This window comes from Monodon monoceros, unplaced genomic scaffold, assembly GCF_005190385.1.
Source record: "Monodon monoceros isolate NGI ecotype Baffin Bay Population unplaced genomic scaffold, NGI_Narwhal_1 Super_Scaffold_21, whole genome shotgun sequence".
Lineage (NCBI taxonomy): Eukaryota > Metazoa > Chordata > Mammalia > Artiodactyla > Monodontidae > Monodon > Monodon monoceros.
In genome coordinates, this window is record NW_021703778.1 from 150,964,434 (window position 1) to 150,987,298 (window position 22,865).

Consider the following 22,865-nt stretch of genomic DNA (forward strand, 5'->3'; position numbering starts at 1 on the left):
TACCTCTCAGATTCTCCTTCCAACTGTTACACCACATGATTTTATGTGTCCGGCATGGGATCAGCCATCATGAGGACACAAAGAAGCACATGACTTCACCATCGACTGCAAGGAACTCATAATCTGATCATGTTAGTGCAAATCTCTGACCCCTGCTGGGCAACAAGCTCTGGCATCACATGGGTGCTAGCTCTGTATTGTCATCTTTGACTGCGAAATAGGGAGCATTTAAAAAGTAATAGCACAATCTGTGACTGTGACTTCCACATAGATGTCTTTGTACTTCTGTTGTTTGTGGCCTTCTCCCCAGAGTTTATGACTTTAAGAAGAATGCTCACTTTAAACTAAAACTTTGGACACATGTTAAGGGATGGAGTTGAATGGGTAAATTAGAGAAATTGGATCATCACTGGTTGTTACCAGTAAGAGGACCCCCTTCAGAGAAAATGTGTTCCCATCTTGCTGAAGAAATCATACCAGCTGTGCCTCTAGGTCACCAATTGCTTCAATGAAGGTAGACCTTTTCAGCTTTAATTTGTTCACTGGAAGGAACCTCTTCACACCTCGTTATCCAGGCTGTCTCTGGAAGTCGGAGGGCCGATTGAAATGCCAACCTTAGCACTTTACATTCTGCTGCTCCAGCCATGTGAGTCTGATTCGTTCTTACTGCTGGTTTAAGAGAGATTAAAAGAAGCAAAGCTATTCTCTGAGTTTCTTGATCTGTACCATGGCAGGTAAAGTCAGAGGAAATGGGGACAATGGGAAAGGGAATAAATCCTCGAGAGTGATGTGTATGTGATCTCTGGGAAGCAGACCCAGTGTTCACACGGAGGCTTCAGATACTAGGTCATTGCTTTGGAGAATCTTCCAGTGCCCAATAAAACCTACCACCTATGTGACACAAGGTGAGGCAAAAGCTGAAGCTGAGAGATAAGGACAGACAGGATATATGGCTGAATAAAGAACTTTCAATTTCCTTTACTTAGCAGATGGACAAGTATCACATCATTAAAAAAAAAAACTACCCACATGAAAAAAAAGCTTCCAATCTGAGTGCACGTGGGCAATGCCTGAATCTTTTCACATGACTGACTTAATCGGAAGGCTTAATCTAACAGGGAGAAGCACATATTAATTTAAATATGGCAGGTGCTATCTAAGTTTATTGCAAGAGCTAAAGACCAATTATCTTGTATTTTTCCATAAAATTGCATTTTCTAAAAAGAGACTGGTATGTCTGAATATATCAATCATAACAAATCTTCAGGCTTTGATGGAAGTGACTGCTGTTTATTTGCAGAATGTCATATCTGTACTGTTGAATCAATGCTAAAGTTATCATATTAGAACTAAGAAGGGGGCCTGGGAAATTAGTTTTTGTAGACTTGCAGCCTGGCTTTGTGAATGGAGATCGGAGAGAAAGGCAAATAGCTTTATGTTCACTGGATATTATTTAAGCAAATCAATGTACATACCTTCAGGTCTTCCAAATGCCAAATAATATGTACTTGGGAGATTGTTGAGCGCGATCTGGGTGCATTTTTATGATGATACAGTATCACAGTCTCACTTGGGGCTTAAAATCATGGCACTGGTCCTTTATAGTTGTGAAGTTCTAACAGAACCCTTAAACGATTATCCTACCGGCACTCAAGACTCAATAACCACTCCATAACCAAATTAAACTTACCACCCTAAGCTGTGCTTCCTTTTTTATCTACAGTTTCATTTGCCCAAATTTGAGAACTCTGAACCATCCTCAACTCCTTCCTTTTTTCTTCCCCAAATATCACATGGACCACCAAGTCCTTTTTATTCTTCACATCTTCAGTATCCACTTCTTCTCATTTCTCATTCACACTGACCCAGTCTCCACTTGCATCTCTTACATCCTGGCTCTGGCAGTGCCTCCTTCTAGATCCACGTGCACACACTTTTGTCTCCTTCCATCTTCCACACCACAGCCAGAGTTATTTTCCTCGAATGCAGATAAGATGATGCTTCCCCACTGACCGAAATAGTCATTTTCAAACTTTCTAAACATTACAAATGTTTTTTTAAAGAACTTCTGTTAACATATTTACTAAGTAAAAGTTATATGTTTCAGACAGCTGAAAAAATATTTGGTGGAAAGTATGTTACAGTAGGTGTAATCCTTGAAATATTTTTGTTACTACAAAAGAGAAAACACTATGAAGACTTGGCTTGTCTACTAAGATACTGGCTTGTCTACTAAAGTAGAAAAACCTTTATATGGCATTCATACTCGGCACTGCTCTCACTAGCCTATTTTCCACACCTGTCTTCAGCTCTTCAGCCTGCACACCACATCAGAGATGATGCTGTTTGTGTTTCCAAAATACACTGTGCTCTTTCACATCTTTGCTTATAGCCTCCAAGTAGAATGTCCTTTCCCCCGCCCCTTTAAAATCAAGTAAATACTTCTGCAGCCCAAGACAGTACAAGCCTTTTTTTTTCCCTTGACATGTTCTCATTTTATTTTTTTTATTTTAATTTTTTCTTTTACATTGCCACCAACATTTATTGACTTTTTACTGTGCCAGGTACTATATTTTTATTAAAATACAGTAGCTATACAATGTGATATAAGTTACAGGTGTACAATATAGTGATTTAAAATTTTTAAAGATTGTACTCCATTTATAGTTATTATAAGATAAATGGCTATATTGCCCATGTTGTACGATACATTCTTGTAGCTTATTTTCTTTTTAACATCTTTATTGGCGTATAATTGCTTTACAATGTTGTGTTAGTTTCCGCTGTTTAACAAAGTGAATCAGCTGTATGTATACATATATCCCCATATCCCTTCCCTCTTGCGTCTCCCTCCCATACTCCCTATCCCACCCCTCTAGGTGGTCACAAAGCACCGAGCTGATCTCCCTGTGTTATGCAGCTGCTTCCCACTAGCTATGTATTTTACATTAGGTAGTGTATATATGTCAGTGCCACTCTCTCACTTTGTCCCAGCTTACCCTTCCCTCTCCCCGTGTCTTCAAGTCCATTCTCTATGTCTGCATCTTTATTCCTGTTCTGCCCCTAGGTTCATCAGAACCTTTTTTTTTTTTTAGATTCCATATATATGTGTTAGCATACGGTATTTGTTTTTCTCTTTCTGACTTACTTCACTCTGTATGACAGATTCTAGGTCCATCTACCTCAATACAAATGACTCAATTTCGTTTCTTTTTATGGCTGAGTAATATTCCATTGTATACATGTGCCACAGCTTCTTTATCCATTCATCTGTCAATGGACACTTAGGTTGCTTCCATGTCCTGGCTATTGAAAATAGTGCTACAATGAACATTGTGGAACCTGATTCTTTTTGAATTATGGTTTTCTCAGGGTATATGCCCAGTAGTGGGATTGCTAGGTCATATGGTAATTCTATTTTTAGTTTTTTAAGGAACCTCCATACTGTTCTCCATAGTGGCTGTATCAATTTACATTCCCACCAACAATGCAAGAGGGTTCCCTTTTCTCCACACCCTGTCCAGCATTTATTGTTTGTAGATTTTTTGATGATGGCCATTCTGACCAGTGTGAGGTGATACCTCATTGTAGTTTTTTGTTTCGTTTTGTTTTTGTTTTTGGGTTACACGGACCTCTCACTGTTGTGGCCTCTCCTGCTGCGGAGCACAGGCTCCAGACGCACAGGATCAGTGGCCATGGCTCACGGGCCCAGCCGCTCCGCAGCATGTGGGATCTGCCCGGACCGGGACACGAACCCGTGTCTCCTGCATCGGCCGGCGGACTCTCAACCACTGCGCCACCAGGGAAGCCCCCTCGTTGTAGTTTGATTTGCATTTCTCTAATGGTTAGTGATGTTGAGCATCCTTTCATCTGTTTGTTGGCAATCTGTATATCTTCTTAGGAGAAATGTCTGTTTAGGTCTTCTGCCCATTTTTGGATTGGGCTGTTTGTTTTTTTGATATTGAGCTGCATGAGCTGCTTATATATTTTGGAGATTAATCGTTTGTCAGTTGCTTCATTTGGAAATATTTTCTCCCATTCTGAGGGTTGTCTTTTGGTCTTGTTTATGGTTTCCTTTGCTGTGCAAAAGCTTTTAAGTTTCATTAGGTCCCATTTGTTTATTTTTGTTTTTATTTCCATTCCTCTAGGAGGTGGGTCAAAAAGGATCTTGCTGTGATTTATATCATAGAGTGTTCTGCCTCTGTTTTCCGCTAAGAGTTTTATTGTGTCTGGCCTTACATTTAGGTCTTTAATCCATTTTGAGTTTATTTTTGTGTATGGTGTTAGGAAGTGTTCTAATTTCATTCTTTTACATGTAACTGTCCAGTTTTTCTAGCACCACTTATTGAAGAGGCTGTCTTTTCTCCATTGTATATTCTTGCCATCTTTATCAAAGATACGGTGACCATATGTGTGTGGGTTTATCTCTGGGCTTTCTATCCTGTTCCATTGCTCTATGTTTCTGTTTTTGTGCCAGTACCATACTGTCTTGACTACTTTGGCTTTGTAGTATAGTCCGAAGTCAGGGAGCCTGATTCCTCCAGCTCCGTTTTTCTTTCTCAAGATTGTTTGGCTATTTGGGGTCTTTTGTGTTTCCATACAAATTGTAAAATTGTTTTTTCTAGTGCTGTAAAAAATGCCATTGGGGCTTCCCTGGTGGCGCAGTGGTTGAGAGTCCACCTGCCGATACAGGGGACACGGGTTCGTGCCCCAGTCCGGGAAGATCTCACATGCCATGGGGTGGCTAGGCCTGTGAGCCATGGCCACTGAGCCTGTGCATCCGGAGCCTGTGCTCCGCAACATGAGAGCCCACAACAGTGAGAGGCCCGCGTACCACAAAAAAAAAAAAAATGCCATTGGTTGCTTGACAGGGATTTCATTGAATCTGTAGATTGCTTTGGGTAGTATAGTCATTTTCACAATGTTTATTCTTCCAATCCAAGAACATGGTATATCCCTCCATCTTTTTGTATCATCTTTAATTTTCTGATTTCCCCTTTGATATCTTCAGTGATCTCTTGGTTCTTTAGTTGTGTATTGTTTAGCCTCTGTGTATTTGTATTTTTTAGTTTTTTTCCTGTAATTGATATCTAGTCTCATAGTGTTGTGGTGGGAAAACATACTTGATACAATTTCAATTTTCTTAAATTTACCAAAGCTTGATTTGTGACTCAAGATATGATCTATCCTGGACAATATTCCATTAGCACTCGAGAAGAAAGAGTATTCTGTTGTTTTTGGATGGAATGTCCTATAAATATCAACTAAGTCCATCTTGTTTAATGTATCATTTAAAGCTTGTGTTTCCTTATTTACTTTCATTTTGGATGATCTGTCCATTGGTGAAAGCGGGGTGTTAAAGTCCCCAACTGTGATTGTGTTACTGTCGATTTCTCCTTTTATGGTTGTTAGCATTTGCCTTATGTATTGAGGTGCCCTATGTTGGGTGCATAAATTTTTACAATTGTTATATCTTCTTCTTGGATTGACCACTTGATCATTATGTAGTGTCCTTCTTTGTCTCTTGTAATAGTCTTTATTTCAAAGTCTATTTTTTCTGATATGAGAATTGCTACTCTGGCTTTTTTTTGTTTTTTTTTGCAGTGCGCGGGCCTCTCACCGCTGTGGCCTCTCCCGCTGCGGAGCACAGGCTCCGGATGCGCAGGTGCAGCGGCCACAGCCCACGGGCCCAGCCGCTCCACGGCACATGGGATCCTCCCGGACGGGGGCACGAACCCGCGTCCCCTGCATTGGCAGGTGGACTCCCAACCACTGCACCACCAGGGAAGCCCTCCGGCTTTCTTTTGATTTCCATTTGCATGGAATATCTTTTTCTAACCTCTCACTTTCAGTCTGTATGTGTCCCTAGGTCTGCTGTGGGTCTCTTATAGACAGCATATGTAGGGGTCTTGTTTTTGCATCTACTCAGGCAGTCTATGTCTTTTGGTTGGAGCATTCAATCCATGTACATTTAAGGTAATTATCAATAGGTATGTTCCTATTACCATTTTCTTAATTGTTTTGGGTTTGTTATTGTAGGTCTTTTCCTTCTCTTGTGTTTGCTGCCTAGAGAAGTTCCTTTAGCATTTGTTGTAAAGCTGGTTTGGTGGTGCTGAATTCTCTTAGCTTTTGCTTGCCTGTAAAGGTTTTAATTTCTTCATCAAACCTGAATGAGATCCTTGCTGGGTAGAGTCATCTTGGTTTTAGGTTTTTCCCTTTCATCACTTTAAATATGTCATGCCACTCCCTTCTGGCTTGCAGAGTTTCTGCTGAAGGATCAGCTGTTAATTTATGGGGGTTCCCTTGTATATTATTTGTTGCTTTTCCCTTGCTGCTTTTAATATTTTTTCTTTGGATTCAATTTTTGATAGTTTGATTAATATGTGTCTTGGTATGTTTCTCCTTGGATTTATCTTGTATGGGATTCTCTGTGCTTCCTAGACTTGATTGACTATTTCCTTTCCCACATTAGGGAAGTGTTCAACTATAATTTCTTGAAATATTTTCTCAGTCCCTTTCTTTTTCTCTTCTTCTTCTGGGACCCCTATAATTCGAATGGTGCATTTAATGTTGTCCCAGAGTTCTCTGAGACTGTCCTCAATTCTTTTCTTCTTTTTTCTTTATTCTGCTCTGAGGTAGTTATTTCCACTATTTTATCTTTCAGGTCACTTATCCGTCCTTCTGCCTCAGTTATTCTGCTATTGATCCGTTCTAGAGAATTTTTAATTTCCTTTATTGTGCTGTTCATCACTGTTTGTTTGCTCTTTAGTTCTTCTAGGTCCTTGTGAAGCTTTTCTTGTATTTTCTCCATTCTGTTTCCAAGATTTTGGATCATTTTAATATCATGACTCTGAATTCTTAAAACGGCCAGATAGAACCCTAGGACAAATGGTGGAAGCAAAGCTATACAGACAAAATCTCACACAGAAGCATACACATACACACTCACAAAAAGAGGAAAAGGGGAAAAAAATCATAAATCAAAGTCCACCTCCTCAATTTGGGATGATTCGTTGTCTATTCAGGTATTCCACAGGTGCAGGTACATCAAGTTGATTGTGGAGATTTAATCCGCTGCTTCTGAGGCTGCTGGGAGAGATTTCCCTTTCTCTTCTTTGTTCTCACAGCTCCCGGGGTGCAGCTTTGGATTTGGCCCCGCCTCTGCGTGTTGGTCGCCGGAGGGCGTCTGTTCTTCGCTCAGACAGGACGGGGTTAAAGGAGACGCTGATTCGGGGCCTCTGGCTCACTCAGGCCGTGGGGAGGGAGGGGCACGGAGTGTGGGGCGGGCCTGCGGCGGCAGAGGCCGGCGTGACGTTGCACCAGCCTGAGGCGCGCCGTGCGTTCTCCCGGGGAAGTTGTCCCTGGATCCCGGGACCCTGGCAGTGGCGGGCTGCACAGGCTCCCTGTAAGGGGGGTGTGGATAGTGACCTGCGCTCGCACACAGGCTTCTTGGTGGCGGCAGCAGCAGCCTTAGCGTCTCATGCCCGTCTCTGGGGTCCGCGCTGTTAGCCGCGGCTCGCGCCCGTCTCTGGGGTCCGCGCTTTTAGCCGCAGCCGCGCCCGTCTCTGGAGCTCCTTTAAGCAGCGCTCTTAATACCCTCTCCTCGCACACCAGGAAACAAAGAGGGAAGAAAAAGTCTCTTGCCTCTTCGGCAGGTCCAGACTTTTCCCCGGACTCCCTCCCGGCTAGCCGTGGAGCACAAACCCCCTGCAGGCTGTGTTCACGCCACCAACCCCAGTCCTCTCCCGGCGCTCTGACCGAAGCCCGAGCCTCAACTCCAGGCCCCGCTCGCCCCGGCGGGGGAGGAGACAAGCCTCTCTGGCTGGTGAGTGCCAGTCGGCCCTGATTGTCTGTGCGGGAATCTCTCCGCTTTGCTCTCCGCACCCCTGTTGCTGTGCTCTCCTCCGCGGCTCGGAAGCTTCCCCCCTCCGCCACCCGCAGTCTCCGCCCGCGAAGGGGCTTCTAGCGTGTGGAGACCTTTCCTCCTTCACAGCTCCCTCCCACTGGTGCGGGTCCCATCCCTGTTCTTTTGTCTCTGTTTTTTTCTTTTTTCTTTTGCCCTACCCAGGTACGTGGGGGGGGGGGGTTCTTGCCTTTTGGGAGGTCTGAGGTCTTCTGCCAGCGTTCAGTAGGTGTTCTGTAGGAGTTCCACGTGTAGATGTATTTCTGGTGTATCTGTGGGGAGGAAGATGATCTCCGCGTCTTACTTTTCCGCCATCTTCCCGGAAGCCCCACGAAACAATTTCTAGAGTTCTGTATAGTGTACCTGATAGCTATTTATTTAAATTAATTTTACTGAAATACAGTTGATTTACAGTGTTGTGTTAATTTCTGCTGTACAGCAAAGTGATTCAGTTTTACACATATATATTCTTTTTCATATTCTTTTCCATTACGGTTTATCACAGGATATCAAATATAGTTCCCTGTGCTATACAGTAGGACCTTATTGTTTATCCATTCTATATATAATAGTTTGCATCTGCTAATCCCAAACTCCTAATCCATGCTTCCCCAACGTCCCTCCCTCTTGGAAACCACAAGTCTGTTCTTTATGTCTGTGACTCTGTTTCTGATTTGTAAATAAGTTCATTTGTGTCATATTTTAGATTCCACATATAAGTGATCTGATAGCTACTTTGATCCTTACTCCAGCTCTCTGAGATCCGTGGGCAGGAGTGGTATTATCACTTTCTTAATCATCGGGCAACTAGGCACAGTGAAGATAAATGATCATGATAGATACAGAGAAGGGACCTTACTAGTTGAAGGTTCTTCCTTTTGCCTAACTCTGACATAGGTTCTGTGATTAAGAGATATGTGTCTCATAGAAGCAGGAGTAATAACTCTTAAAAATATTAGCCAACTTTTTCGCGAATACCATGTTTTACGAATTAGAACCATAAATACCCCAGGGTCATCTGTTTATATTCCCTGGCCCCTTCAAAGTGTGAAGTCCATATAAATCAAGAATTTAAATCAAAGCACTGGAAATAAGCAACTACTCTTCATCTATATTTATTTTTCACAGAATATTCAGTACTTAGAAATCCCTTGATTGCTCTTATTACAGAAGGTATTTCAAAACTGTGGAATAAAAGGAGGAAAAGAAGGCAGATAAATGCACTCTGAACCTCCCTTTTACTCTAGCTATGTCCCATGAGATGTCATCAGAAGGAATGAGTTCCAAAAACTGCTACAGAAGAGGCTGTTGAGTTATTATAAAATGATCATTTTTATTTTTCTTTTCATTCATTTATATTTTGCCTAAGGACAAATGTATATAAAGTCTTTGCACTTAGTTAATGCTCTGTAAAACAGAATGATAACATTGCCATTCTTAAATGTGTTACTTTGCTTTTCTACTGTGTATTCTTGTTAAATCTAAGATGTATTTTCATATATATATGAAATATATATCCTGAAAACAGTTTTCAATGTAATTTAGGAACTGAAGGGTAAACATAAAACAATTTGACTAAAACTGGGTGTGATTTTCTTATCTGAGCCTGCCAGAAATTCACCAAAGAAAAATCATTCAAATGTCTTTGCAGTTAGATTTCTTTTATAAATTGGAAGCTATTCCATCATAGGAGATGTTGTGAACCCTAATTGATGAGTATTTATAAAATATTTCCACAATGAGATGAAATGACATAAAACTGAGATGGATTAATGGGAAGATGCCTGAATGACAGTGTGAAGATATGAAAGTATAGCTGAGCCAAGTTTTATTGATTAATTCAGCAGCATTTATTTCCTGAGCATTCACAGTGTTGATAGATAAATTAAACAACCCTGTCCTTCAGGAGCTCATGGTACAGAAGGGTTCTGAATTTTCATTTTGTTTGACAGTAAGACTTAATATATATTTTTCTTAAACCTAAATACTGTGTAATTTCCTAGGACTTAACTTTGTTTTGCTATATAAAAAGCTAGCTCGGTTATGAAAGTTAAATTAAGTTGACTATAGTTAATCTCTGAAATAAACGTCATTATAGAGTCCACTCTTCATAATTTAGAATTTTGTGAGTATGGAGTAATTAATCAGGAATAGGCTATTGTCTGACCTTGCTTTGTATACTTGATAGAGAACAACTTCATATTAAACCATTGTCATTTAAGTAAGGTAAAATGATCTGGATGATCAGCCCTCTACTGCCATTTCCATTGCGTGGGAATTGAGTTTCCATCTTGTTTGCTGTTGTTTATTTTTTGCCACATGTTAGCAAACCATTGTCTTTCTTCTCTCCATCATTATCCCCATCCCCACACAGATACATAGGTAAAGTCAAAGGAAACATATTAGGGCATACAGTTTGACGCAGTAAAAAGAATGCAGATCATTAAGTTAGATAGATCTGGATTAAATTCCTGATTTCTTTGGGTCCTAGGCAAGTTTTTTCTGTTTTTTTTGTTTTTAACCTCATTCTATATATAGCTTTCCTCATCTTTAAAACTGGAAGAGTGACTGTTACAGGCTGAATTGTGTCTCCTCAAAATTTATATGTTAAAGTCATAACCTCCACTACCTCAGACTATAACTGTAATTGGAGATAGAGTCTCTAAAGAGGTAATTAAGTTAAAATGAGGTCATTAGGGTGGGCCCTAATCCAATGTGACTGGTATCCTTATAAGAAGAGGAAATTAGGACACAGATGGGTAAAGATGATAGGCCACGTGGTGACACAGGGAGGGAGAAGAACATTTAGAAGCCAAGGAGACAGGCCTTAGAAGAAATCAACCCTGCTGACACCTTGATCTCGGAATTCTAGTTTCTAGAAATGTGAGGAAATAAATTTCTGTTTTTTAAGTCACCCAGTCTGTGGCACCTTGTTTATGGCAACCCCTAACAAACTAATACAGCAACAGTATCTAAAATGAAAGATATAGGAATTTGAAATATTATACTGTATGCTATAATATATAGTGAGTGATTCATACATATAGCTAGTATGATTATTAATATTAGTATTAACATTAGTATCATAATTAGCATTGTGAAGCACTACCAAAGGTTTGTGAAAGAAATAATTGCCCCAAAGGAAAAAATAATGAGCTTATGAAAATTCTTTTAAGCAGGAGGAAATTTTAAGTGTGTCTCTGGAAGCTTTACTTTAGATCAGTTTTAATGTATAGAGCCTCATATACTTTATCTCTAATAGAGGGATATGCTCTGAAATGTTGCCTCTGTGTTTTCTGGCTTAATGCCCTTTGGTTTTAATCATTCTTTCCTTAAGAAAGAGAAAGAAATTGCCCCTTATGGAGAGAGCCCTTACCTTGCCTGAGCATTGTTTAAGAAATGGGGCTTGGATCTCCCCAATGATATACTTGACTCAGGCAATGTTGTCAGTTCCTCAGTTAGCTGAGCAGTAAATCTGATCATTTCTTTGCCAAAGATAAAGGTTGTTCTTTAAAATACATGAAATTTCTCTCTTAATGTTCAGTCCCTTCAGTTTTGCTTTATTTAAGGCTACTTTATCATCAGTTTTGGTGTTTATTTTTAAAATTTTGGAGTAGAAAAAGTAGATCATAATAAACCATACATTGAATAAATACATTGCAGGGCTCTTTCTAAAATCTATATCATGTATCTCGTATTCCCTCGTGGCTCCCTCTGTAATGCAGACATTTTGTTGTTCATAGTTTTTTTCATCTGTTATTTACCCTCCCCTTCTCCTCGTGGAGCTCTTGGTCTCCAGGAATTCCTTTAGGGAAGCTATCATACATCCCATGGGTCAGCAGGACAGCTTCTCCCCTGCGGAGGGGAGAAGAAGGCAGAATTAAGAAAGGGAAGATCCGGCTCTACTCTCAATTCCAACACTTAACACCAAATCAAGTCATTTAATCTCTTTGAGCCTTTGTTTACTTTTCTATTAAAACAGTAACAAAAATATTTGCCATTAACACTTCAGTGGGTACTGGGGAAAGAGACATCAAATGAGATACTCCCAAAGAAAGCAGTTTGAAACCCATTTGAAGCTATAGAATTATAAGACCCTACTGTTATGAACACTCCCAAAAGAGCCAGGGGTGTCTGTAAGGGGACCCATGGAGCAAACTAAATATATAAAAGAAATTGAGAAACTGTGTTTTTCAAGTCATCAGTCATTATGAGACCCTTGAGCTCTATATATCTTCATTTCCTAGAGGAGATACTTGTCATTTTCAAAGTCTTTCCATTTTGGTTTCATTATCTGTATGATAATTGATATGAATAAAAGATAAATTTAAGTTAATAGCAATAACTACATCTACTGGTATAATATATTTTATGTCCTTGATAATCTATTTTCCAAAAGGATTTACCAATTTACAGTAAAGAATGCAAATGTGAATAAGATTTTGATGAAAGGATAATAAAATAGAAATAAGGAATAAGAACCTGATATAATAGAGGTAGACAGACATACCTTGGTGCCTTGATATTTTATACTAAATTCTCAGGCAGTGTTCAAAGAGCACCAGAGAAGGAGTCTGACATCTTGTTTCTTATTCTAGTTTACCTACCAGGTGGTTTGCATGCTAAGACTTATACTTATTACTTAATTTATTATTCTACCTGCTATACTTTTCTACTAGCAAATTATCTAGTTCTCTTTATTTTTTCTATTTTAATTCATTTATTATTGAAGTATAGTTGATTTACAATGTTGTGTTAGTTTTAGGTGTACAGCCAAGTGATTCAGTTTATATATATATGTAATATGTGTATATAATATATATATAATATGTACATATTATATATGTACATATTATAGATATATAATATGTACATATTTTATATATATATATTCTTTTTCAGATTCTTTTCCCATATAGGTTATTCCAAAATACTGAGTATAGTTCCCTGTTAGTTCTCTTTAAACTTAACTCTATCAGGTCTCCCTTGGGAGATGCTTCCAAACTTGTTCCATTTTAATACCAACTGAACATTATTTCAGAAAGAGCTAATTTGTTGTTTTTAAACATAAATATGTAACCAACATTATATATAAATGCTTTTCTGGAGCCATTTTATTTATAATTATTTGATGGGGAAAATAATAAATTAATTCCAGGTAGTCTATTCTATTTTCTAACTAAACTTTCCTTTTTTTATACACATACATACACACACACACACACATGCATATTAATGCACATATGTATATATATATTATTTTTATATCTAATGTAAATCTTAAAGTGGACCATGATTCTATTCCTGTTGGTATCCAGAAAAGTAGTATGCTATACGTATATGGAGCTGCCAAAATCACCATCAGCTCCATCCCAGTAGCGAGCTATCCAGTTATGAAAACAATAAGCCACACCCATTGTTGGTGCTTTCGAGACAAAAGAAGTTGTGTGTTATATAACATGTCATGCTTGTTGACTATCTGAAGATGAGTATATCCACCTTACCATGGCTAACGGTGACAGTGTGGAGATTCCATTCCTGAAATACTGTGTTGGTTGGAACTCAGCAAAGCAACTTCAGCTGCTTGCAAACTTGCAAACCCTGCAATGTTAAATGGCCAAAATACCACCACAGCATGTTTTTCATCAGTTGAATGAATCACTTTTTGTTAGCAAGCAGGAAATTTCCATGGTTCTGATTATTAATAAATGTAGCATGATCTTAGTACCAGCATACTGAGCACAGTGAGGAACCAGCAACCAGAAACGCTAGTCTCTTTCTCTGAGTAGAAAGCATGTAATTAGGTATTGCATGTCTTAGAAGTGAAAATCGTTAATGGATTAAAGAGGATTCTTATGGTTCCTGGGATGCTCCCAAAAAGTTGATTTGTAATCCACATTTAAAAATAATAAAATTAACTTTTTAATTTGAAAATGTAAAGTTATTCCATGTTCCCCCTGGGACTCTAAGCATTTTATATTAAAATTAACAGAAAGCATGTATTTATCTTTAAAAACATGCAAGACAACAAAGCTAATTAAAGAAGAAAAAAATAACAAGTTATCAGAGCAGAGGGTTGTAACTATTAATTAACTTCCTCTAAAGCCAGCATTGGACTATGGAAGCATTCAGGGTCTTTAGTCACACTTACTAGCAAACTCAGTACCAAGAATACATTTTAAAATTTATTTCTATATAGCAGAAAAAGCTGTATGCTAAGGACTTTGTACCTTTTATGCCCTTTTCACCTATAAAGTTAGAATTATCTAACATAGTGATATCCTAAATTCAGAACAACAGAGGCAGTAAAAATAATTTAAATTAAAAAAAATTAAATCATATTCTCTTTCTACTTATCGTAATATTGTCATAGTGTAGTTTCACTCTTCGTTTATTTAAAAATTGAAGTCACAGTGACCTTCTAGCCACCACGTATAAGAAGTTGTGTATTTATCTTTTAAAATGCTCTTCCTCTTTGTATTCTTTGTATTGAGAATACTGAACAGGGCAGTGGGTGAAATATAAGCAGAGTAGAAAGTTTGTAAAGTTATTTGTATGGTGAGAAAGCCAGACTAGCTTTTGAAAACATGTCAGACTTAGGGGTTATGGCTTTGTTTTCATTCTGCTTCGTTCTTATGAGAAGGTGTGAAAAAAATGAAGTACAGTCAACTTTACACCATTGGTGTAGTTTATTGTAGAATGATATTAAGCTACAATTAGTATATGGTAAAGCCAGGCTTTTGGAGGCACGAGGGTCCAGATGGAGACTTAAAGGAGGTGCCACTTATTTAAGTCAGATATTTGGGTCTCTGTTTCCAAGCAGTGTTAACAAATGAAATATTCCATAGAACTGCTGTGAAGACCCAGCTAATAAATCTGAAAAACACTTTTGCAAACTGTAAAGCACCATGTATATGTTGCTACTGTTATCAACTTTTGACTTTTTCTTTCTGTAGTGACAAAATTATTTCCTGATAGAGTGTGGATTTATTTCTGTAGCAGAATCCACTATATATTTAGGATAGAATAGGGTAAGATTTTATAAATTGCCACAAAATGTCACAGGCTGATTTGCACTTTTGGTGATTCTATATATTAATAACTGAGTAACCTTCAGTTTTCCAAATAAAGAGTAAAGAGAATGGTGATGACATTTGTAATCATCTACAGAAATGGAATTATTTAAATTCTTCACAGATGGTGAGATATCAAGAGTAAATCATTATATCCACATTTCTAATTTTAAGAATCTTTGAGGGTGTTGGTGGATAATAAAGAACAAACATTGTTTTGCATGCAGAATTAAACATAAACTTTCCATACTGCAATCCCAAATTTTCCAGATGACTGTGGAGGGCTTTTCAGACACCATCCCCTAAGAATTGAGAAACTCATAAAAGGAAAATAATGTTATGCTGCATACAATACACAAACTGATCATATTGGAGCAACTAGAATACTGACCTTTCAAAGAGGACAAATTAGATTCTATATGCCTCAGAATACAACGTGGCTTAATGCCTTAGAAGAGGATGGCATATGACATATACTCCTAATTCTAGCCTCATAGCAGCTTAGTCTGTTATTTCTAAACAAGCTGAATAACTCATTTCTTCTTGAAACAATATAATTCAACCCAATATTCTCTGTAAAGTAAATTGATCAGTGATTGAGCTTTTTAGTAAATGCTAGAGATTATGAATGCTTGTCTAATGGTGCTTTAAAACAGTTTCAAGGATTGGACTATGTTCAGTGGGAAACACAAGAAAATCTAATGCCAAATGTTCTCTGAACTTTGAAATGAGTGACATATGGAACTACTCACTGTGGGTGACATACACACAATCATAGAAACTACAGTGGTGTAGTCTGTTCTGGCTACCAAATCTGCATGCTTTTTCCCAAATTCAGATTTAAAAACTTGTTTGTAAAAATAGATTTTTGAAATTTAGGAGATGCAAATATTTTCTTTATTTGTCTTCCTCTTTGTTTTCTAAGTATTTTTAAGTCAATATATTTTTACTAACCCCTGGGTTTATAAATTATAAGAGTTAAAACACAAGTAAATATTAAAAACAACGTTGAACCCACTAGTCATAATTGATAATACTGCTTTTCATGATCAAAATTCATTAAATTGAGGGTTGTTTCCTATGTCTCCTATGTCTTCTTTTTGAAATTTAGTTTGGAAAGGAGCTAGAAACTGTTATAGAATACCGGATAAACACCACAACTTGGGGAAAAAATATAGAGTTAATTTTTTAAAGACCTCCAGAATTAACTTTTACCATCTTTTTTATAGCAACATAAGAGGGAAATAGGCAAATGCTTTGAGTCATGTAACTTGGTTTTCTCAGGCTTTCTTTTCTGTGAGGGTGACAGAGGGCACAGGCAGGAAAGGAATAACGGCTTTGGACTTCCACGTTACCTTTAGTTTTGTGTGGCCTTCCTGGAACTGCTCCCTACTCCACTGACCAGAATATTCTGATAGCTAAGAGATGGGGGAACTAGTTTCCTATCTCCTGCCTGCCCTGGCCTAGATTGAAGAAGGCAGAAAAGTTGTCCGAAGGTAGCAAAGCTCTCAGACACAGCATGTTATCTGCCCTCTGCCCTTATACAGCAGGATCTGAAGATGCGAGGAATGTCTCTGGCTAGCATCTGCTTTGTTATTAACTCATTTTGCCTGCATCTTTAATTTGGGGTGACAGCCGTCTTCCAAGGCTTTGGATGCCATCCCTCTTGGTCACCATTTTCTGGCACGTGGTGGCCATTTCTCGCCACAGCTGCCTGTGCAGAGTCTCAGCAGTGTACCCACAGCTGGCAATACACACTGCAGGGTCCTGACGGCTCCCTCTCTCCTTGCTTTCGCAGCTGGCGCCACGTACATCTTTGGGAAAAGTGGAGGCCTCATCCTCTACACCTGGCCGGCCAATGACAGGCCCAGCACGCGCTCTGACCGCCTGGCTGTGGGCTTCAGCACCACCGTGAAGGACGGCATCTTGGTGCGCATAGACAGCGCCCCAGGCCTCGGGGACTTCCTTCAGCTTCACATTGTGAGTACTGGGCTGTGGCCCGGATTCTCTTGTCTTCCTGGTGGTCTGAGTTGGTGAGGCAGATAAATGCACTGGAACATTCTAGATAGACATGGAAAAGGGGCGCAAGCTTATAACGTTGCCTCAGTGTGTTGGAGCCACACCCAGGATGTGGTGTGTATTAAGCCTCATTCTACCCCTCAGATATGAACCATGATACCCAGAGGGTACCTCGGGGATAGAAAATTTAAACCTCTTCCTGCCCAGACTCCCTCCCCTTCTGGGTGGTGTGACCTGTCATGAGACACTTAACAGACCCCTTAGGTGTAAGTAAGAGACTGACCTGGTATGGCTCATCTTAACCTGGTGCAAGCAGCAAGGCCACCTTGAGTGTCAGTGATCTCCTGAGTTGGGAGGATCAGCAAAGGTTTGCTGTAAAGGGCCAAGTAGAAATATTTGGGGCTTTTCGGGTCATAAGTCTCTGTCAGAGCTACTCAGCTCTGCCATTGTTAATGTGAAAGCAGCTACAGACAATACATTTTTAAAGAATATGCCTGACTATATTCCATACAAATGTATTTCTAAAAACAGGCTGCAGGCTGTGCTTTGGTGACCCCTGCCCTAGCCTGCAGACTTTCCTGTAGCGACATAAAGAACATGTGATAAAAACTGAGGCCACAGTGGGTGGGGCAAAAAGAATCAGCACATTGACCAAGAGTTGGTGTATTTGTGTGTCTTGTATATCCAGCAGTTTGCTTGTATATATAAACCCAATAGGATTGCACCCTCACTCACTACAGATCATTAAGAACACAGTGCAATTCTAAGAAATTAAAATGATTTGGAGGAAAAATTACTTTGTTGTGAGGATGGAAAATATTTTTATAGCCACAGTTAACCCATTTTATCACCTGTGCAGTCTGCAGTTAAGAAAGTAGGCTAAAGAAGGATACGATTCTCATCCATAAGTACCCAAAGTGCAGCCACCAAAAGCAAAGAGAGGAATTGTTCTCATTAGTTAGCAATGACAAGGCTAGGAAGAATGGATTTAATTTGGAGCAATATGAATTAGGTTTAAATAGTAGGGGGGGAAAGCAGTTAAGAGGAAAAGTCAACTGGGGATTATCACCAACCTCCAAAAAGGAGGAAAAGCAACATTTACTGAGAATCTTTGAATGTGAGTTTTGCTAATGTGCCTATCTACCGAGGAAAGCAGAGTGAGATTTCATTGCTGGGCCCTGGAGTGGAGGTGGCTGGCTGGAACCACAGCAGCAAGCTCAGCCCTGGAAGCAGTGCCCATCTCCAGCACCTGCTCTTCCAATATGCCTTGGAAACAGGAGCAGCTGGAAGGAAGAGGCTTAAGCTGGAAGCCTGTCTGATCTCAGAGTGAACCAGAGCAGGTCAAGACTCTCCTTAGGAATGCAGGGAAGGACTGCTTGGAAACGATCACCTTCAAAACGTAGAATAGGGGTCTTGAGAAGAGTTGTGAACCTTTAATGCTTCCTCAGATGCTTCAGGAACCATATGGTACTATGAACCTGAGCTTAAGCATCTTACAAAGCCACGCCAAGGAGCACAGAGGAAGGCGGCCATAGTTAGTACAGTTTATCTTTATTTGGCCTGTCAGAACCACCATAATTTACAAAACTCTGTGAGATTTATGCTGCATATAACTTAATGAGTATTTCATGGCAGCTATAACTAGTCTATTATTGCCAGCTCACTTTCATTTTCTTTTTTTATTCAGTGTGACTTACTAGGAAGAATAAGATTTGACACAGCCATGAGCATCTTTATCGAGTCAGATAATGTGCTACCAGTTTATCCATTTCTTCCCATTCCTGTTTTGTAAAGTGTCTCCACTTTTAAGAGAAATGTTGTTTGTTTGTTTGTTTTCTGGTAGTTTAGTTGGAGTTGGCAGTGTTTTTATAAAATGGATATGAGGATCCTGGGAACTTCTGGGAGGAACCGAAGCATTCCATGTTAAATCTTAAAAGCAAAAATACAAGAAATTTTACATCAAAATGTGTAGAGCCCCCTTGGGTATTGTAGACTTATTCCAGTGATGCTTTCATTGCTTAAACATTCTGGAAAATTCCAACAGATTGTCCTTCAGAGCTTGGGTTAGGAAATGCCATCTGATATTTTTAGAGAAAAGTAAAAGAGACCCTACGATGTAAAGAAACCACACCATTCTGGAATGGACCTGACGTGACTGTGACCCTCTTGATCATGGTAACCCTTCATTGGTCTAGTAATTTCAAATCATTTTCTGTTCACTAATGGATCGTTTCTGGTGTCTACCAGAGATAGAAAGTATGTGTGACTGTATTCCAGTAAAAATGTACTTATAAGAACAGGCTACAGGCTGTCCTTTGGTGACTACTGCCCTAAGCTGCAAAGGTCCTCTTAGAGATGTAAAGCATATGTGATTAAAAACTGAGGTCAGAGTGGGCAGAGCAAAGGGAAGATTCTTTATCACATTGGAGAGGGAAGTTCCAAGCGGAAGGTCAAAAGACTTGATGACAAAATCCAGCCTCTTGTTTTGGACATTTACATAGACACATCAGGAGAATGAAGCCATAAATACCTGCTAATTTTATATGACTTTCACAATCTGTCATATGTGGATTTGTTTATTAAACACAGTTTGTTTCCTTGTACTAAAGAAAATTACTCAAAAAGAAAGGAAGTGCCACTACTGAGAGCGGAAAAGGTTGGACAGGAGGTAAACGATTTCATTCCCCCTTGCAGTGCCCGGGCTCTGGCAAGGGTCACGTGGGCAAAGCTTCATTCTTCGAGTGCAGGTGTTAATTGTGGGAATAACTAAAAATACCTTGGTGCTACTTCTGAGTGGTTGTCAAGCTAGTACATTGCTCCAAAACAAAGTCTAAACTCTGAAATTAGTGTGTGTGGGGCGCGGGGGAGAGCACGAGAGAGGAAGGAGGGAAAGCGATTGAGAGTTTGTGTTTTATATACGGCTGCTGAAGGCGATTCCTAGGAATTCCTGGAGGTTTTGAGCAGTGGTAACACTGTCATTGGAATAAGCCCTTTTTACCCCCAAGTTAACCTATTTGAGGGAAGAGGAAATGCTCTTCCAAGAACACTGGGGAGTGTGACCCCAAGATGAGCACTCACACTAAAACAGACTCGCCTGTCGTGGAGACCCCAGAGTAGGAATGGCAAAGAGGCTTCATCTCGCCTTCCCACTCTGAGTGCCTCTCGCTCTCTCAGTGCAAGCATTGCATTGGGAGGATTCGTGAGAGCAGTAGGTAAATCCAGCAAGTAGGAGTTCTGGCTTCCACTAGCCATGTCTGCCACTCTAGGCTGCACACAGTCCTTCCTCACATGCTTGAAGTCTCCCATATCTCTTCCTTTGTCATCCTGAAATCCCCACACGTTAAAAACTCTGTAGGGAAGTAGGTATCTTTTTCAACTCTTAGTCCCCTGGAGGTCTTTGAATCACTGACTAATTAGTTTAGTCAGTCTTCTTATTATCCTTACCCCACCAGGCTAAGGTCAGCTGCTCTGACAGGGTTTGAGTTCTGTTTGGATGGTTGGGAAGCAAGAAGGAGAAATTAGAATGGCTGATTTGGGGACATACAACATTTGGGGGGATGGCAAGAATTTGTGGAGAGAGCTTGGGCAGAATGAAGGCATTGGTGCCCTAGGGTGAAGAATTGGTGCAAAGAAAGAGACACTAAGACAGAGCTGGGTAGGTGCCGTAGGCACAATTTTTCCTCTTTCACAGTTTGCTCAGATTATCTGTTGTTCTCACCAAGTGAACAGAGGCTCTTCTTTCTTTGGCTGATTTCTTTTAAACCAAACGTCTTCCCACTCATCTGGACCTCGTGGTGATTACATAGACTTATTAAATAAGGCAAGAATTAGATCATTAAAAAAAAATCAGAGAAGGCCAAGAGATCAAAATAATTTAGAGATTGCTTCAAAGTAGCTTACATTTCTTCGTTTTTGGTTCACACTTCTGTGATGTACTATTTTCTGTGTCAATTATTAATTATGATATTAATGAAATCACAGACAAAATGTGTCTGACAAAGGCAAAAAGATCTTTGCTGAAGTATGTGTTCATGAAATAAAATTCTGTGGAGGGGAGGGTATCATAGGGCAGAGGGATTTTTACAAATTATTGTTTCAAATATAAGTTCTCTCCACTGAAATCTATTGTTGAGAAATTAATCTGCTCAGTATTTGGAGAGAAGCTATTCCTGTGAGTGACATCTGCCTATTGTCCCTTCATCTAGGCTCTGTGGAGCAGTGTCAAGTTACACTCACCTTCAACAGAGACAAAACTGAATAGGACCAGAGAAAGGATTACCATGGTGTGCTTGCTATTGCCATCCTGAAACTCTTGACAGAGATAGCTTCTCTTTATGTAGTTAATGCAGGGTGTAAAAAAGACATCCTATTCATTTTATTCTCTCTGTGTGTAATTTACAGTAAATCCTCTTGGATTTATTTTTTAATTATGAGCCTTTCAGGAACAGTGGAAATTTATGTGTCAGGACATCTGTTTTGTTTGACAAGAATCTATAACCTTCCCCAACTGTTTCCCTCCTGTCTTATAATGTAGACACTTACATAAACCAAAGTAGAAGAGAAAGGGTTAGTATTGTTCACACTGACCTCCTTTCCAAAATGGTAAAGTGTTCCCTTTCCAAAGAACTGCCCTCCCCCCAAAAAAAGACCGATGATATTCTCTTAGTGTCAGGTTTGGGAAATCAGATATTTACGTTTGGCTTGTATAGTATTGTTTTCCCATAATTTATAGCACTTGAAGAGACTTCTGGAGAAAAAACGGGAGCAGACCTGAATTATGATAAATGGTCTGTTGCTCACATCTATTGCATGTATAAATTGCTGGCCTGGATGCTTCACTTGGCTGTCCCTGTGTGGGATATTTACAGCAAACCATCAACATCTTTCGGGTTAGTGTTCAGTGAGTTTAGGTGGCTGTTAGCTTAGGTTCATCTCTGGATTTGGCCGGTGGCAGAATTGGACTGGGTTCAGGCATTGTACATGGGGGCATCTGCAGAGGGGTCCAGAGGAATATTGACATTTGAGGCCGGTAACACAAGTAAAGAGGGAAAGAACAAGAAATCAACAAAGGCGTCCACCAGATGCAATTTTGCTTCCCACAGAGTGCTGCGCACTGCAGGTTAGCTCTGTATTTCCTTTTGCTGCTCTTTGTTCTTAGTGAGAAAGGCCTCTTTGGGTTTTCTAGCCTTAGGAGCTTTTCCAGATCATTAGCCACTTCTGTGGAGAGGGCCTGCTGGGGATCGTCTCTGTAGCTCCCAGCTTGGCCGTTCCATCCCGGTGGAGTTGGAGGAGAAGGTGGGAGAAGGGAGTGGAAGGGGGTTTTGCCGAAGTGACTGCTTATGTAAGCTGGACCAGAGTCAGCACCTGCATGGGAGTCGAGTGTGTTTCCTCAGATCTTTTGTTATTCCCAAGGTGGCTCTACCTAAATCTGTTGACTTTGATTCCGTGCTTCATGTTGAAAGGCAGAAGCTGTAGTAGAAAAATGTGCTTAATTTGTGATCAGAAGATTTGGATCTGAGTCTCATTTCTGTCCATATCCAGTGAGCTACTTGGCTTTCAGCAAGTCACTCCACTGCTTGGAGCTTCACTTTTCTCTTCTTTTAAATGGGCACCAAACAGCTTACCTAGTAAGGATTTCCTGAGGTTCAGAGGAAATAAAGTATTCAGAAGTTGTTTTGTTGTTGGCAAAGCACTGCATGAAGATAGAATGGTAGTTTTCTTGATGAAATATCCAGCAGGTGATGACTTCATTTAAGAAAAAGAACATATATATATATATATATATATATAGTGAAAGGAAGAACATGTTTTATAATGGAAAGCAGAATTTCATTTTAAGTATTTTTGAAAGTCTACTTAGACACTTTCTG

At 39.7% G+C, this 22,865-nt stretch overlaps 1 protein-coding gene across 23 annotated transcripts in view; it reads left to right on the forward strand.

Annotated features, from left to right (window-relative positions):
* Positions 1-22,865, forward strand: part of NRXN3 (neurexin 3) — a 1,692,180-nt gene that overhangs the window by 1,296,137 nt on the left and 373,178 nt on the right. For all 23 annotated transcript variants that reach the window (XR_003795953.1, XR_003795956.1, XR_003795954.1 and 20 more), the window contains one exon: positions 16,775-16,956. Coding sequence is in view for 19 of the 23 variants with exons in the window: in XM_029238319.1 (XP_029094152.1) it covers positions 16,775-16,956 (182 nt within the window). In the remaining 4 variants the exon portion in view is untranslated. The remainder of the gene's footprint in view (positions 1-16,774; positions 16,957-22,865) is intronic.